General features: G+C 40.2%; 1 protein-coding gene across 1 annotated transcript in view; it reads right to left on the bottom strand.

Annotated features, from left to right (window-relative positions):
• Window positions 1-8,417: 8,417 nt before the first annotated feature.
• Window positions 8,418-17,348, bottom strand: part of HTRA1 (HtrA serine peptidase 1) — a 35,901-nt gene continuing 26,970 nt past the window's right edge. Inside the window, exons 5-10 of the mRNA XM_009278106.1 lie at window positions 14,522-14,716; window positions 13,793-13,825; window positions 12,389-12,503; window positions 12,207-12,264; window positions 11,204-11,299; window positions 8,418-8,638 (exon numbers count right to left, since the gene is read on the bottom strand). Coding sequence (XP_009276381.1) covers window positions 8,470-8,638; window positions 11,204-11,299; window positions 12,207-12,264; window positions 12,389-12,503; window positions 13,793-13,825; window positions 14,522-14,716 — 666 coding nt within the window. The 3' untranslated portion in view covers window positions 8,418-8,469. The remainder of the gene's footprint in view (window positions 8,639-11,203; window positions 11,300-12,206; window positions 12,265-12,388; window positions 12,504-13,792; window positions 13,826-14,521; window positions 14,717-17,348) is intronic.

Below are 17,348 nucleotides of genomic sequence, written 5' to 3'. Positions count from 1 at the left end.
GTCGCAAGGGTCTGATTCAGAAACAGAAAATCCCATAAAGCAGATCCCAAACTGATTCCCTGCAGGGCAGCAGCTATGAGAATTGCAAACACCATTTTATAAAAAACATACAGGCAGCATATCACAATAATGAGGTGCCAGGCAAAACTCAGAGGCAAAATCCTCCCAGAAAACCATGTTTCTTACCAGCACCCAGCCCTGCCTGACGCTTTGAATAGGACTTTGAGTCCCAGGGGAACTCCAGGGTGGCACCACCCCACTCGTTGCACCAGCCATCTGCCCAGTATCATGCTGATCTACTTCACTTTCAATGACACCTGCAACAACAGGGCACCTTCACCAAGTTCTCATTCAAGATCTACCACAGAAGGGCTCAAACAACATAAAAAAGAAAAAAAAAGTCATAATATGATACATTTTTGTAAATACGAGGCTGTCCAACTCCTGCAAAGTCCACCCCAGACTATACGTCTTGTTGCCTTTCTGAGCAATGCCCACTTCCGTAGAAGAACCTATATACACTTGACTTGGACATCAGTTCATCTTAGAAAGACTGCATTAACCCTTCTGAGTTCTTGTTGCCTGGGAGAAATGCCGGCAAAGAAAATAGACTTAAGAAAATAAATTGCCATAAAACAAATTTTAATGTAGGCATCGTGATATCCAGAAGCTAACCTCATGTTTGGTAGGTTCCTTGAATTGTTTTCCTGTAATCCATGCAAATTTCAAGTTTTAGTAGTAGCAGCATAGTTAACATAATATAACGTGCAGATGTAATTTTGACCAAAGGGGTTTGCACAGGCAATTATCATATTTGAACGTAATAATTAATGGTTGATTCTAAATAACAGGATTTACAATTACATAAAATAAGTGGTTAATAGCATGTTATATTTGATGGTTATATGAAAGTTACGTGAAGATTTCCCTACAGTAACAGCTGGATATCATGAAATCTAGATCAAGATAGATAAAATAACCTTTTCAATTTTAGCAATAAAGCTTCTGCCACTTGATTTCTGTTTAAGTAAGTCTAGCACTTCTGTGATAAAGATGAGAACGTACATGTTGCTTTGTTCAATCTTCAGTTTATCTGATGGCCCACAACTGCATGGTATAGCTGCAGCTGCAGGGGAAAGCCCATTATGTATAAAGATTTTCTAACATGGGAGATTGTGCGCGATGTCCTAACTTGTGAGGGAAACAGCTGAAGAAAAAGTGAGTCAGAGCTACAAGAGACCAGTTCAATCAGCACAGACAGCCTGCAGAAGTACCTAAGAGCAGATAGACTATCAAGAAAGAAAACTATCCCACCAGAAAACATGTTATTTGCAGTAATACGGATAGTATATTTTTATATATATATATATATTTCTCTTAGTATACTGTATGTAATTTTATATGGAAGCTATGTAGAACTGAGCAGTAAACGTAAGATTCTTTGATAATGTTTACCACTGAGATGATGTGAACAATGAGAAATGAGACACAAAGGCCTCCCTGTTCTCATGAAATCACACATAAAATAAAGTGTGCAATACTTCTTCTTGAAAATGGATTAATAATTTAGTGGAAAAAATAATTGTAAATTCATCAACTTATTACTACATATCCACGTTGCATCAAAACAATACCACTAAATATTTAACATAACCAAGAGAAGTCTAGTCGGATGGTGCTAACGATTGGTAGACACAGTGCCACGGGGTACACGAGCGCTGTGAGCCAGCACAGCAGCTCCTGGAGAGGGGAACTAGGTGCCAAAACCAGGCTGGAATTTCAAACCCTCACAGACTGAAGCTAGAGTTAAAGAATAAATATTATTCTATATAAAATCACTCCACTGCTAGCCACAGATAAATGAATTTTCAGTCTCTCCTGAGTTGCTAGAAGGTGCAGCTGGACCATTGCGTGTGGCTGCACTTTATCCATATGGCTGCAAGTGATGCCCTCTGGCCAGGCACTTCACGTCAAGAAGGATTTGAATCAACTGAAAACAGCCCAGGAATGAGGACAGGTATAGAAAATGTGACCTGAGATAAAAAGAGATGAAAATAATTGCTGAGGACAATTGTCCTCTGTCTTCAGAGGAAAAAAGCCCAAAGAGGCGATGTGATAGCAGTCTTCAAATACAAATAAGTTGCTGAAAAGAGGAAGCAGGCAACATGCAACGTCCATGCCTATAGCAGACAGGGTAAGTAGTAAAGCTTTTCAGTAACAACCTGAAAGATTTTTCAGTGTCAGGAAAAAAACTAACTGTACAGCTGATGGGAGTCAGCAAATTTATGGAAACCTCAGACAGGATTGATTCAAGTGCAGATGACTGGGCTGTGCGTAGGAGATGCATCACCTCTCCAGCCATGGAGATATTATGTGTGGTTGGAGGAATATCCCTAGTGACTTGTCAGGCAACAGTCCTGAAATTGTTTGTTCTGCTGTACACCAAGGACTGAGCTGGCAACATGAGGCTCCAAATGAGATGAAATGGCAAGGTATTTAAAGCTGCTCCCACTTCCTATCCTGAGTTGTAGCAAGAATGGAGCTGTAGTATCTAGCATTTCTAGTAGCAAATCAAATGACACTATGAACATCTGTGGCATGGGATTTGATTTGATCTCACTCTGTGTGTTCCTCCAGGACAGAAACAGTGTTGAGCAAAGAGCTTTGGCAGACTCTCTTTTAATAAAAAAATAAAATTAAAAAAAAATTACTCTGTTCTTCAGGCAATAAAGCAATTTGAGCAGAGGAAGCCCTTGCACGTGGTGGCAAGGTTTGCAACGTCCCTCAGTGCTTGCAGGAAGCTGTTGCACAGGCTGGAACCAATCCCAATAGAGCTCTTCCTTCTGCACAGCACTCCTGCTTTCTCTTGTGAAGTGCTTTTTCGTTAAACAAACAAAAAAAACCCCACTTAGCTGAGGATGAATAAAAGCAAAGCTAATAGATTGTAAGAAAGAAATAAGATGCATTTCATAGCTTCAGTACGGTATTATTCTTTACGAAAGTCTGTATACGTAATGGTAACATTTGCATGGTTGTAAACCCTTTTCTGTTACATCAATAAAATATTTGGCTCCTGCTAACCATGCTGGTGAAACGCAGCATTCTTTTGCCAGTGACTAGATTGTTCCCCTCTTGAAAAGGAAGGTTTCCTTTCAAGTTCACAGCCTCCAATTCAAATGAGACGTACCCCCTCAACCACAGATGATGACTAACCCTGCTGCTTCCTTTCACAAGCCCCATCTCATAAGCGGTAGGAGTAATGCTGTGATTGTGCTGCCACGACTGCATTCAGCAATTCAAATTGTAGTTGAGCTCTCGGCCTCCCCCAGCCTCACCAATACCCTGCTTTTCAAGCAAGATACTGTTTCTGACCATGCTTTCTGATTTGGATGTGAGGAAATGTACTCTTATTCTCCAGTTAATTACAGGTGTGTTTTATTACAGGCTTGTTTTGCACCAGAGGGTGACAGCTAGAGCTTCTTTTCTGTTATATTTGCCCGTTTCTGGTTGACTTGCAGGTTTGGATTTTTCTTTCCTATAGGAGCAAAGCTGTACAGGATTTTAAACCAGTCACAGCATCCTGAAACTTTCTAGGTTTCCAATCCAGACTGTCAACTCTCCTTCCTTGCCAGACACGTGAACTTACCCAAGATGCAGACAAAACCTACTCTTTCCTTGTTAGACCTGCCCAGTCCCTCAGAAAGTTGGAATCAACTCTGTTATGAGAACAACTTGCAGCTCTTCTTTCTGAACAGACACTCAGTTCAGGCTTTCATGGACGTCTGCTTTTCCCCCTGCATCACCCTCCTCCTCCGAGTGGTCGCCCCCACTCAGCACCACTGTACACAGCACCAGCAGAAAGCGCTTGATAATCACAGTGCAGCACGTGATTATCACAATCACAGCACGTGCAGCTTCCACAGAGGATCGTGTTGAGTTTTTAGCTTCAGTTCGCCCCCTCGTGGACTTACCTGACCAGAGGTGCTTATAAATACCTATTTCTGGTGGAGATGAGCCCCACGGGCTGCTGCTCCTCTCTCAGCTTTCAGGGGCTTTGGAAAATGGGGGCAGCCAGGCAGACACAGCAAGACCCCACAGCTACTGCACAGACACAGCCTAAATCACAGCTTTCTCAATAACACCTCACACCTGTATTTTGCTCTGCAGAGGCTGAGGGGAACAAAACAGATGGAGTGTGTCAGACACCCGTACAGCACAGCTGGACACACAGCATAGGGTGTACAGACGTACAGCATACACACACTAAGAATGTAAAATCAGCAAAGCTTTCTTCTACACATTTCTATACAGTCGAGAACGACGCTGCCCTTCACATTATGAGTAATGCTACCAATCCCTTCGCCTCCAGATAACTTTATCCGATGCTGGTTGAATTTCGGGATCCAGATGGGAGGTTGCCAGGCTGAGGTTTGCATCCTAAAGTCGAGGGTACAGCAAGATGAGGCAGACCTTTAGCCATCACTTCTCCGCCTCGCTCCTTCCTGTCTCTTAGGGACGTTTCTGCCTCTTGGTGTGAAGAAAGCCTCACAACAGCTCGCTGACATTTAACTTCAAAGTCTGACTTAACGTCATCCCAGGGTGTAATTTCGGTTTCCTTTCACTGACAGTCATCAGCGGTGCTAATGGGGAGGGAGTTAGAGCAAAGGGAGGGGGGAAACCACGTAAAGGATGCCAAGTCACATCCTTATTTTCTGGCTGGAAGAGGAAACAGTGCAAAATAATATGGGAATTCAGGAACAACAGGAATAATCTCAAATATAATTCAAGCAAGGAGATCCCTGGAACCTCCAATGAACATATTTTTATCCTCACTCTAAGGATGAAAAGGACTCCTGAAGTGACCTACCGTTGCATGCAAATAAATACTCAGTGGCACTCATTCACTGCTCTGGATTGGTGACTACTAACTTCTTGATCACCACTATTTCTCCTGCATATTTGCAACTGCAGTTTTAATCACCTCTACAGTATTTTTCTGATAAACAATAAGAACATGTACATAATCTAATGCCCTACTAGATGTGTCTCTCACTGTAATTTGGAAAGATGTAGTTTTAAAAACATCCTCAGCTTCCTTAACATAAATACAAAATAGTTGGGGGGGGGGAGGAAAAAAGTGTCCTCTGATATTGAAACCACAGGACCTACTGCTTGGCATATAAGCCACAGAAACCAGACAATTGTTAGTCATGATCATTTTCTTTTACAGCTCGAGACATTTCCCTCATGGAATAAGTGAACTAGCTTTTCAAAACTACCTCTGAGTGTAGCCAAACGTAGCCATCTACTCGGCATCACATACGCAGCAACTCCAGTTTCCATTTCAGACATTCCAAAATACTGAAAATCAAGCCAGAATGTCCAATTTCCCTGATTTAGCGTCCAACACTTGCTAAAATTTCCAGGAAACTGATATTTATACAAACTGTGCCAAAGCTACTCTGTACAAAGTATTTTCAAGTTGCACTTTGGAAAGAACTGTGCATTGAAGCAACAAAGAATAAAAACCATTCCAAATCTATAACCCAAAAATACATCAAAAATACATGCTAATTAATTGTATTCAAGACAAACTTTGCTTGTGTGTCTCTGCTTATCAGTAATCTTATTTTAAATACTTAAAAAACATTTAGAGACAATTTTGATTGTAAGAAACCACCTGGGTAGCTGCAAACATGGTTGAATACTAGAAGAGTAAATTCTAAACATTTCTCAGGATATGCATGTGGTTCTGGATATCTGACGCAAAGAAATTAATTATAAATTAAAAAAAAAGATAAATCAGAAAACCACTTTCAAACATATGATGGAAAATGACTGGCTGCAATAAGAGACCATGTCGCATCCCACTAGATGGAGCTATGGGCCTTGACTACAGAGCCTAGAAATCTGGTCAAATATTTCACTAATCCCAGTGGCGAAGGAAAACCATTTACAGAAGTCAAGTTCATTTGCCTCTTTCCTATTGCACATGCAAACCCGAGCTGTCGTCCTGAGGCATTTATGCCTCACAGCAGTATCTACGTAAAGCACAGGCATAAGATGTGCTGTGCTAGGGACATCATCGGTAAGCCCAAAGTAGCTAGCTAGAAACCAAGTAAAAAAAATTAATGGTTTTGCATATTAAAAGACCACAACAACAAACAATAGGAACAAAGAGAATCAACCAGCTCTGTAAATTATGCAACTAATTGTTTTGAAATAAAAAGGCAGATGAAAAATAACTTCTGTTTTAAACACAATTCCCTGGCTTTGGGTCTTTAGCTTATTTTTTTGCTAGTTGGGTTAGGTGCAGAAGCAGAGAAGGTAGGTGGGATTTTTTAATTCATTTTTGCCAAGAGCTGTATGTCACCACACCATGCACTACACAGGGCATGGATGGTCTGCAAGATATAGTACCGCTTCAACAGGAAGATGAAACATTAACCAACATTGGTAAGATGAACTTGCAGTGCAAATATACTACAAAGCAACTCCGCAAGATCATTCTACTTTGCATCTTTCATGCTAGAAAGTATTGTAGACCTTCAGCACTTGGCACCATAATATCTTGGCAGATTTTCAGACGTGTGATTTACCACAGTGACAGAACAAGTAAATCAGTGATGAGGTGTTCAGTCATGTCAAGTGTCAATACACTGTATGACTATTATAGCAATTCCAGGTGAGTAAGGGCAGGCACTGGCACTTGGGGATACAGAAGCTTCCCAAATTGGGATAAGCCAGCTGAAACAGAACTGAAATACAGCTGGTGGGAGAAGGAGCACTGTCAGGGATCCGGGTCCAGAAGATTTCTTGCTGTAATTGCATGGAATACAGCCCTTTCTTTAAAAATCATAAACTGCCAGCTACCCAGTTGAAGAGTTTTACTAAGAAGCAGTTTCCAAAAGAAGAGCATGTTTAGGAATGACAGTCACCGAAACTTGTCTATAGCCCTCGGATTTATTTTCCGAGATACATATTTCAACAGAGGAAAGGAAAAGCTGCTTAGCCTATTGTTTACCCAATGAGTAATTACACTGTAATTAAATTTGGTTGATTGTTCTCCTTCACAGTAAGGCAATCCTATTCACTACCCAAGCTTCAAGGGCATCCATAAATATATGTATAAAGATTAGTCTCTGTGTTAAAGGAATGCCCAATATCCTAGTCAAAACCAGGTCCTATCATGCACACACCAGCACTCAAGATTGTGAATAAAACATCCTGTTTGAAAGAGCTTAAGGCCAGATCTACAATGATTACAATCATCCTAATATCTGAACTAGAATGGTATAGGATCTGTGACCCACAATACCACAATACGACAATTTCTATAGTGCGCAAACAGATTTCAGGCGTTGGTGAAGTTGTAATTAAAACAATAAGGAAAATGTATTAACATCTGGAAGACAGGCAATCTGTGATAGCCAATATGACAAATTCGAGCCAGCCATACTAAGAAAAGCAGATGCACAAGAGCGCAAATACAAGCACATACTGAAAAATAAGTATTTCAGTTTATGATGATAAAAAGGAGACCATCAGGACATCCTTTCAGGTAGATGTGCTGTTCAAAGAAAAACACTCCACAAGGGGAAGTAAAATGAATCACTCACAAGAAGTAGTAATGTTGAATTCTTTTAATAACACTAGGAAAATATCATAGTATTAAAATCCTGCATGGGATCCTCAAAAGGTTATTTTGGTTGGGATTTCTTCGTGTTTATAAACCAAACTTTTTTTCCCAATTGTGTTTTCTTTTAAATGAACTACTCCTTTACAATGGTATTTCCAGTTAAAACACAGCTAACCTATAAATACCTGAATACCACAACACACATTGTGTGTGTGGGTTTTGTTTAAATCTTAGCGGAAATAATGGTAAATCTATTCAACAGAGGGAAGCAAACGTTGATTTGTTAAGCGGGGAATGTAACAGCCAGTAAAGAATACATTGCATACATAATACAGAAGGAAAAAAATTATCATCTGGAGTATGTGAAATTACACTGATTTTGCACCTTAAACCTATTAGAAGTACTCTGTTGGCCAATACTAATCCACTGAACAAGCAGAATGTTGGTCAGAAGTCTAACGTTTCCTGTACCAGCACAGAGAGAATATAAGCAGTCCAATGCTGTTAAAAGAAAACATGAAATCCAGCTCATGTTTGTGGTTAGGGATCGATTTCTTCAGGAACTACTGTTAACATAACGTCTTCGTTGCCCCTGCGTACAACCATGTTCAACGTACTGTCCTTTTTAATAATGTCACTGACATCACTGGCTGAACTTATCGACTGTCCATTGATGCTTATAATCACATCGTTGTCCTTCAGGCCACCACTGAAAATACAAAGCAGCAATGTATTATTATAATTGCCATTTTATTGCTTTACAATACAGAGAGAATATAAGCAGTCCAATGCTGTTAAAAGAAAACATGAAATCCAGCTCATGTTTGTGGTTAGGGATCGATTTCTTCAGGAACTACTGTTAACATAACGTCTTCGTTGCCCCTGCGTACAACCATGTTCAACGTACTGTCCTTTTTAATAATGTCACTGACATCACTGGCTGAACTTATCGACTGTCCATTGATGCTTATAATCACATCGTTGTCCTTCAGGCCACCACTGAAAATACAAAGCAGCAATGTATTATTATAATTGCCATTTTATTGTCTTTACAATATTGTTTAAAAAAAAGATTGCTGGATTTTTCCTATTTCCCACCCAACAGCAGTTGCAGAGAGACACAGCGGGCATGCAAAAAGCAATCAGAATTTAAGAAGCGGTGAAGATTACAAAACAATGCAGAAACCTCAGAAATTGGATGGAGGTACAAGTTTGATGAATCCCGTATTTCACTGTCTTCAAAGGAATTTGCTATTGCAAATAGTGCAGTAATTCCGCAATAAGGATCCTAGATGCTGATTCAGTAGAAGAGACAGAGGCATATTTTTCTTTTAAAATAATTGCAACAAGGCACTCATTTTAGAGGGGAAATTTTCCAAGCTTTTATTCGTGTATACATAGCAAAGCAATCTGAGCGGCACCATATGGGAACACATGAGGAATTTCAGTCCCGGATCCACGCTGTTCTCCATGCATAGCTTATTGGCAGCCACTTCACCTTACCTGTGTTTTAAACTTAAGCAGAATAACACACGCAGTGATCTAGCCCAGTCACCAAAAATGCATGCCTGTCCTTCCCCTTGCCCGCCTGCCCGTAGTCCTCAGAATCCCTTCTCCTGACCTCAGCACCACATGCAAACCAAAACCAAAACCCTCCCGACTCAAAGCAAGACAGGGCAGAACCGGAGCCGGCACCACAGGGCTCCCCTGCCCGGGGCTGCGGGTCTCTCCCCCAGCTGGCTGAGACTGCTGCTGGGACCGAGAAACGGGGTGGTGAGGGATACCATCGACCACAATGTCTTGCCCGGTCTTGCACAACGATCTGGCTCCAAGTTATGGAAATATTAACCAAGTAACCAGATCAGACATGATTCAGCCCTTCAGCATAATCCTTCTTCACAAAACCACAGAGCAGTCATCGGCCTCTTCTGCCCGCAGAAAACGCCTTACATGAGTGTCTCCTGCAAGCAGGACGCCTTGGCCAACTTTTGCAACAAATCTGGTTGCCTACCGAAGGCATGGCTTAAAACATTTTCATGGAACAAACCATTCTGGATTATCCTGGTCTCTCATGCAGCGTCTCCTCTCGACTCATACCTAGGACAGGTCGCTGCAGAACTGCTCTGATCCCCTACCCAGCAGGTCTACACAATGCACATTGGAGAGGAAATCAGCAGAACGGGAAAATCCATAGGCAAGGGGACTACGAATGGGGGAGACAGAGCTAACATGGGCTGCATTTTAATTGCCAGGCCAGCCTTTGGATGAAGCATCCTGATTTGAGTTTGCCTTCAAGTTACGGGGCTACATTGCTTCACATTTCTTCTACCTCTCTAATGTCCTTCTCCCACTCTCTGCTAACTATTATCCATACTCCTATAATGATTTTTCTGCACCTTCATATGGGACCTGCATGTCAAGGCAGTAAGTTCAGTGCCACAATGGAGCAGCCACATTATTCCTACGCTAACTGCAGTTTAATTTCACATTACAGACCAGTAATTCTGCATGAACAGCACTGCCAACAAGAATAACCTACACAAAGCAGCAATAATTTAGAAAGCAAGCCTGACAGCTAACACTGTATGTCTTACAGTGGCATCCAAACTGTAACAAAAAGACATCATCCAACCATCCTTGCAGCCTCCCAAAGAGATAACATATGCCTGCTCCAAGCAGCTTTCTGCCTACATGCCTTTGGTGCTACATACGCCTCTTTCTTGCCACAAAGATTTACTCTTCTCTTAAATGATCTCTAGTTTCAGAAAATGAATAAAGTTTCCTATTTCCTACCCTGGATTACTAAGCGGTTTTGTATTAACCGAACTCTGAAGGGAAAGTGTCTCCAGCAAGAGCCAGCCAGACCAGTGCAGGTGACCACAGACCAGATGCTGTACTTCAGCCAGGCATCTCGTGAGGCGTGGTACCAACCAGCAGGTGAGGTTCTGAACAAATACTGAATAATACAAAGAAAAAGACCAGTTGGCCAAAACCAAAAGCACTTCCTAGTAACGTGACTCCTGACAAAGCTCTCACATGGAAGAGTATCTTGTGCCAAGAGAGGATTTCACCCCCGATAGAGGCATGCCAGGAGAGCTGGTGGGTTTGCCCAACACTGAGGTGCTTGGGCTGAGATGGACACGTCTTCACAAGGTGGAAGCAAAGCTTCTCCCTTGCTCTTCTACAGGAGTGACCAGCAGGGCCATGGGGAGCATGCACAAGCAAACGTCTTTATTCAGCGCTGGCATTGGTACAACAGATGTCTTGGAAGCAATCTCTCAGAAAAATGAAAATTGAGTTTTCACGCCCACTGAATCCTCGCACTTTCGGCCAGGAACGCTGACAGGGCTTCGCTGCAATACCCTGATACGTTTGCAATATTGCCCACTGGGGACTGGACTGAAACCACAAACCGATTTCCAGCAGACAACCTAATAGCTATCAGATGGTTGTAATTTTGTTAATTTAGCATAATCAAGATAGCCAGTTAAGCAGAGAACATTCTCCATCATTACCCCCTTAAGTCAGTGGCAGTGGTTTTGAGAAAAAAGTAGTTCAACTTACGCTTCAGCTGGTGTTTCTGGAATTACTTCAATAACATAGGCCCCAGAGACAACATCAGGAAAGTCTTTATGGCGATCCTTCAGCTCTCTAGCTTTGCTGGAAAATGAAGAAACAGCAACAAAAATATTTTGACAAGATAGGGGGAAAAAAAAAATCACGCATTTTTACTTAGTTAACTCACTTAACATTCACTAGCTGAGGTATTTTACACATGTTGATGTGACACTTCACAATTCATTTTAACCCTTAGAAGTATTTCAAGAATTTTTACACTTTTTGCGTGCATACAGCTTTTTAATGCCTATTTCTGGTAAAGACCATCATTTCAATAAATACAGAGGATCTGAGTTAAAACATTTCAAAACTTGGTCGTTATTTTAGAACTAGAAGATCCTGAACACCTAAAAACACCTAAAAAAACCCCTTCAGTTTTCAATGCTTTGTTATACATCTCATCCTGCACCTGCACATGTAAAAACTTCTAGGTATTTCTACAGGACGTAGTATCACCTGCTCATGAGCCTTTTCTGGTTTGAGTATGAATAAACAAGTCCACACAAAAGCTTCATTTTACATTAAGTGAATTGTTCAATGAAAATAATTTTATATAAATGGAAATATGCACGTAGCTGCTGTAATTCTTGAAAACATACTGTCTTGTTTTCTCCTTGACCCTCATGACAGCACAGGACAGCTGGTAACAACTATGATAGAGCCCCAGGGCAAATTAACAATTGCTAACTATTCTCTTCTGAAGCATTAAGGAAAAGAAAAAGCCAGGGAGTTGTTTAAAAACTAGCTCATAGAGTCTAGAGGAGAGTTCAACCATGTAGCAGATGCGGAGAAAAAGGTAGCAAAAATTGGCTGTGAGTTGTCACCAGCACCTAAAGAGGCACACGCTGCTGGTTCGAGCCTCCTGGTTGTTTCTGCAGATCATGAGCTTGATCCAAATGCATGCAGTGACCACACGTCGGAAAGGTGAGGAACCACCACTCTTACTTACCTAGGAGTTAGAGACATCATTCGAATGCCAATGTATTTCTTTTTGGTTATAGCTTTTCCTACAAAAAGGAAAACAGGTCTTGATCAACTGCTCTTACCATAAAGAGAGCCTCAACGGCTGTTGACTTTCTGTTTTATTACTACTTTCATGTTTTTCTCTTTCAAAGCAGTGAAGTACAGTACCTTTAGCTTGTCTGTCATCGGATTCAGTTAGGAACTTTTTGATTTTATCCGATGGGATAGCAAATGAGATCCCTGCTGTAACTTTTAATGTGTTAATTCCTATGACTTCACCATCCTGGAGAAATAAGAAATTGTTATTAGCAAACGCGAAACGTCTTGAAGAGAAACGGATGATTTCTTCCAAGCAATCACAAAGACAAATTCATACAACACATTCTGTAACTGGTTTTCAATTTTCTAAATGGTTTCTTTAAGTCTAATTTCTCTGAATCATCTACTGATAAAAAACTATTCTACTATTTTGGAAAACCGATGTCAATATTCATATTGCCACTAGCAGAAGAAAGATCAGAATTGGGCAGCTCTCCAGCTTGCAGCAGACGAGCAGCATATTCTACAGCCAATTTCGGTCTGTTTATTTCAGCAGGCACCTCGCGAAGCATGGCACCGATCAGCCGGTGAGGTGCTGAGCAAATATCACATAATAATATAAAGAAAAATGACACTTCAGCGACAATCAAAAGCTTTTCCCGGTAATGTGACTCCAAGACAGAATTTCAGATTAAACATCACTGCTGACACCTGATGATTTGAACACTTCCAAAATCTCAGCAGCTTCCTTCCCTGATCTATCCCAGATAAAAACTAGCCAACTACAATTTTTTAAATGGAGGTTACTGGTGCTGAAATTGTACTGCAAGTTGGGTGAAAAAAAATTGCCAAATCTCCAAGGCAGAAACTCTGACTAGTTCCTTCTTCCAATTTGTGCCGTCCCCCACTGAGGACCACTGCCTCTCCTCTGTTCAACCCCGCGTGCCCCCGTCTGAGAGCTCTCACACAGCAGTTGGGTTTTGCAACCTGCTTCAGTTGCTCTCTCTTGGGCTTATCCACAGCTGCTGCAAGGTCAGTGCTGACTACGTTCTACAATATGAGCAAATAAACCCTGATAAATACGCGGGTTTTTCAACCCCCTCAGTGTGATTCAAAATAAAGGGGTAGATATGTTTTTGAACCATTAAGCTGAGTTTCAGTATGCAAAAAAATATATTGCTGCCTGCATGGTATACAGTGAGGGCAAACACCTCAACCTTAAAATGTGCTTTTTACAAGGCATGGGCAAAAAAAATTAGGCATTACACTTGCTCAAAACTATGCAAACCATAAGCACCTTAAATACTGAAATGCAAGCACATCTTGTGATTTGCCAACATAAACACAGACAAGTGATTCGTAAGAACCATGCAAATTTTGTGTAGTCAGACAGATATCGAATACTCTGAATCACATTTCTGGTGTGGGGTTTTGTTTGTGTATTTGTTTGGGTGGGGTTTTTTGGTTTTGTTTTTAAACTAAAAAGTAAAAATTAAAAAGCTTAACACTAAGCAAACAAACATAAACTCTTACCAGATTTACTAGGGGTCCTCCGGAGTTTCCATACTGAAAATAAACATATGGCAAGAACATGTTTTAATATCTACCTCTTAATTCATGGCAAGCAAAACATAAAAGAAATTTTTGAAATATTTCTGCAGTAATTTTTTCATTGTCTATTAAATACGTGCAATAGAACAGTCTTAACATCCAAACCCATTAACTACACTTAACATCATCCCTTTCAGCTGAGCTTTGCAAACGCTTAGTCCTTCTTCTCTTGCCAGAGTAAGTTAAGAAAGCCAAGGTTTTTCTTTTGTTTTAATAGTACCACACTAGCAACTTACAAGATTTTAGGACAGCTCTGGGAGCTGTTACTGAAGATTTCTTACAAGGCCAACAGTATAAGTACAAAAACTATTGTTTTGCCTTAATGCAGAAACAAACTTGAATCCTTAAACTAAGCCTGGCTTTTTTTTTTTAGAAAACATGATAGATTTCAAAGAGAGACTTATTTGCCAGAGAATATCGCCTCCCCCTTGTAATTTATAAGAATTTTGAAGTGAAGGCAGATACTGTACTTGCTGTGGTTTTAAATAACAATCGAGTGCTGCTGCAGCACAGATGTCCGTATTTACATGGATGAAAGAAAAGCCAACTATGCTCAACTGTTCTTAAGAACTGTATCACTGGTGAAATTTTCAAAGCAACTATTCAAGAAATTTAAGAGCTGAAGGGGACGAGGCTCAGAGCAGGACGTACGTTGATGATGGCATCGGTCTGAATATAGTCCATATCGGAGTTGCGGAGCCCCAGCTCCTTCCCTCCACGCTGAGTGGTACTAACAATCCCCGTAGTCACTGTGTTTTGAAGAGAAAATGGACTTCCAATTGCGACCACAAATTCTCCTGGTCTCAAGTCTGCAGACTGACCAAGCAGAAGAACTGGCAATTTACCCTACAAATCAAAATGAAAAAAAATTAAAAAACAAAATTCAAATGTTGTTAAGACACTACTACACCAGTAGAACAAATTCTACAGAAATGTGACTACATTAATAGAGCAGAGGAAAAAAGAAAGGCTTTTATTCCTTGGGAATTTTGCTCGCTCTGTTTTCTTTGAATATTTCATGTGGCTCTGTACAGAAACATCTCAACGAACTTCTGCTCTAAAGGGTGGGCTCTTTAGACTGCAGGAGTACTTTTTCCACAACGGGTACCCATTAAACCAAAAACAATTAAAAGACCAAAGGAATATTAATGCTCTGCTGTACAAAGCAAACATCTGATGATACTAGGAATGAGTTGTTTCCAACAGCTTCTTGAAATAATTAGCCAACAGCTGCTAAAGCAAAAATAATATATTAAGAGTGAACACTAAAAAGTCATGAAAGCAAAGTGTATCAAACATGCATATGTGTAGTTAAAAGCATTTTATATTCTCATAAGACACCACCTGATGTTTCATCTTATGTTTTTTTTCAATGGAGTATCTCTTCTAAATAATTATATTGCCTCCTACATACACTGATGTCTTCTTCTGAAGATGTTAGGATTTAAAGATTTTATGGGATTTTTCTGTTATGACAGTAGGGGATACCATTATATTTTGCTTTCAAGATCTCATCTCTAAACATATTAACTATCATGTTATTGAAGACATTCCCACTAAGACACAAAACATTCTTAAAATCCAGCAACAATAGAGATCACTGCAATTTACAGCAATTAAAAAAAAAGAGGAGGGAAGGTTGGATCCACACACCCTTGCCAATGCAATGGATCAAGGGAACCGAGTATGGTTTCTCCAAGACATGTTGTATCCGCACAGGAACTGAACTGGCTGGATAACAGATGATTCAAACTGGACCAATAAACCCCCCGCAGCAATCAGAAAACAGCTTGGAAGTTCTTAAGGCCTCCTACTCACCAAATAATTATGAAGGGTGTTCTGAAACAGATCATATTTCAAATAAATTCTTTGCCTTTATTTATCACCTGCCTGTAAAATACACATTGAGCTCCACTTCTCCTTTGCTTTGCATTTTTAAAAATCAGTCTTTACCCTTTCAGTGATGTTACACGTTTTTCACTCCTTTTATGTTTGTCCAAATGATCCTGACCCTCCCCAGGTATTTAACTACATATTTAATCATGTCACTAGACTATTTCTATTAGCATCAATGGACCTGGACATGTATAAATTCAGGTTTCCACTTAAGGATTTGGAGGATTAGGAGGTTACTGAACCCAAAATCAAAACAGAAGTCTGAAGGGATGTATCTTTGCTTGGAAAACCTAACTTTAACATAGCTTTCCTCCAAGCTCGGCCCACTTCAAAATTCTTTCCTTTGCTCAACAAACCCGTCCCCAATAGTATAAACTTTCAAAACAGGCCAATGATTCTAGATGCAGTGGAAGCCCCACCTAGAGATTAACTTAAGCCAATTTCCAAGGAGTGGGTAACATAGTCACTTTATTAAAAAACAGCGTACCTTCAAGGTATTCTTGAGCTGTGTACCTAAAATGGAGGTACATATTGGCTTAATACCCCTTCTTGTAATTCACTCCTTCTGGAAAACTTCCGGAAGGTGCCTTTTTCATCCCATACCTGTTCCAAAGCACACAAATTTGTGCACCTATACTTGATGGGATGCAAAAGGTATATACTGTGTGCTCACGTAGCAAAGAAACACGGTAATATTTAGTATGCCCTGATTATTTGTACAGATTCCCAAGTTAAGTGATAATTTTGTTTCAGAAGTTAATAGAAGCTGAATCATTACTAAATTTTGGCAAAAAGGGAAAATATTATGTGTTTAAATTGGAAATCGAGAGCTAGCTCTTTAGGAGTCTTTTGTCAGCAGCAGTTTGAAAGCCTGTATTGGTAAGTCACCCTTAGGGACAAAAATCCACTGATATAAACTAACCCAAATGCCCATCACTTTGTATTTTTCACCTACAGTTTTATTTCAAATGTCCTAGAAGATACACAATGTCTGTAAAGTAGAAAGTAAAAAATAAAGGCATCAGTCATCACTATATGCTGCTGCAAATACAGAAGTTATGGTTTTATTATATTTAACAAGCCTGGTCCTGTGTATCCTTTATCCAACTTTGTTACAATTCCACCAGCAAAATTTTACTCAGATGAACAGACTGTTTCAGTAAAACTCATTGCCAAATTCCAGACAGGATAAGATGCTTGATGGAAACTTATCTTTTAGTCTCCAGATAGCAAGAAAATAATTAACCAACTGCTTGTTAAACAGAATCAGTTGGAAGAGCAACAGAATAGGCAACACAGTAAGGAGAAAAACATTTCCCTTTGTAATTATCCCTATATTATGAGGAAAGTTTTCACAACCAGCAGTACCCTACTATTAAATAATAATTATCCATGGTCCCTATCAAGTGCCACAGCCATAGATAAACCCAACCAAGGCTGTGGTTTAATTCTGAGAAGGATTGTCCTGGTTTCGGCAGGGATAGAGTTAATTTCCTTCCTAGTAGCTGGTACAGTGCTGTGTTTTGGATTTAGGGTGAGAACAGTGTTGATAACACACCGATGTTTTAGTTGTTGCTAGGTA

This window comes from Aptenodytes forsteri, unplaced genomic scaffold (genome assembly GCF_000699145.1).
Source record: "Aptenodytes forsteri isolate BGI_AS27 unplaced genomic scaffold, ASM69914v1 Scaffold15, whole genome shotgun sequence".
In the NCBI taxonomy this organism is placed as follows: Eukaryota; Metazoa; Chordata; class Aves; order Sphenisciformes; family Spheniscidae; genus Aptenodytes; species Aptenodytes forsteri.
The sequence above is the reverse complement of the archived record's forward strand: the minus strand, read 5'-3'. Positions and strand labels throughout refer to the sequence as shown.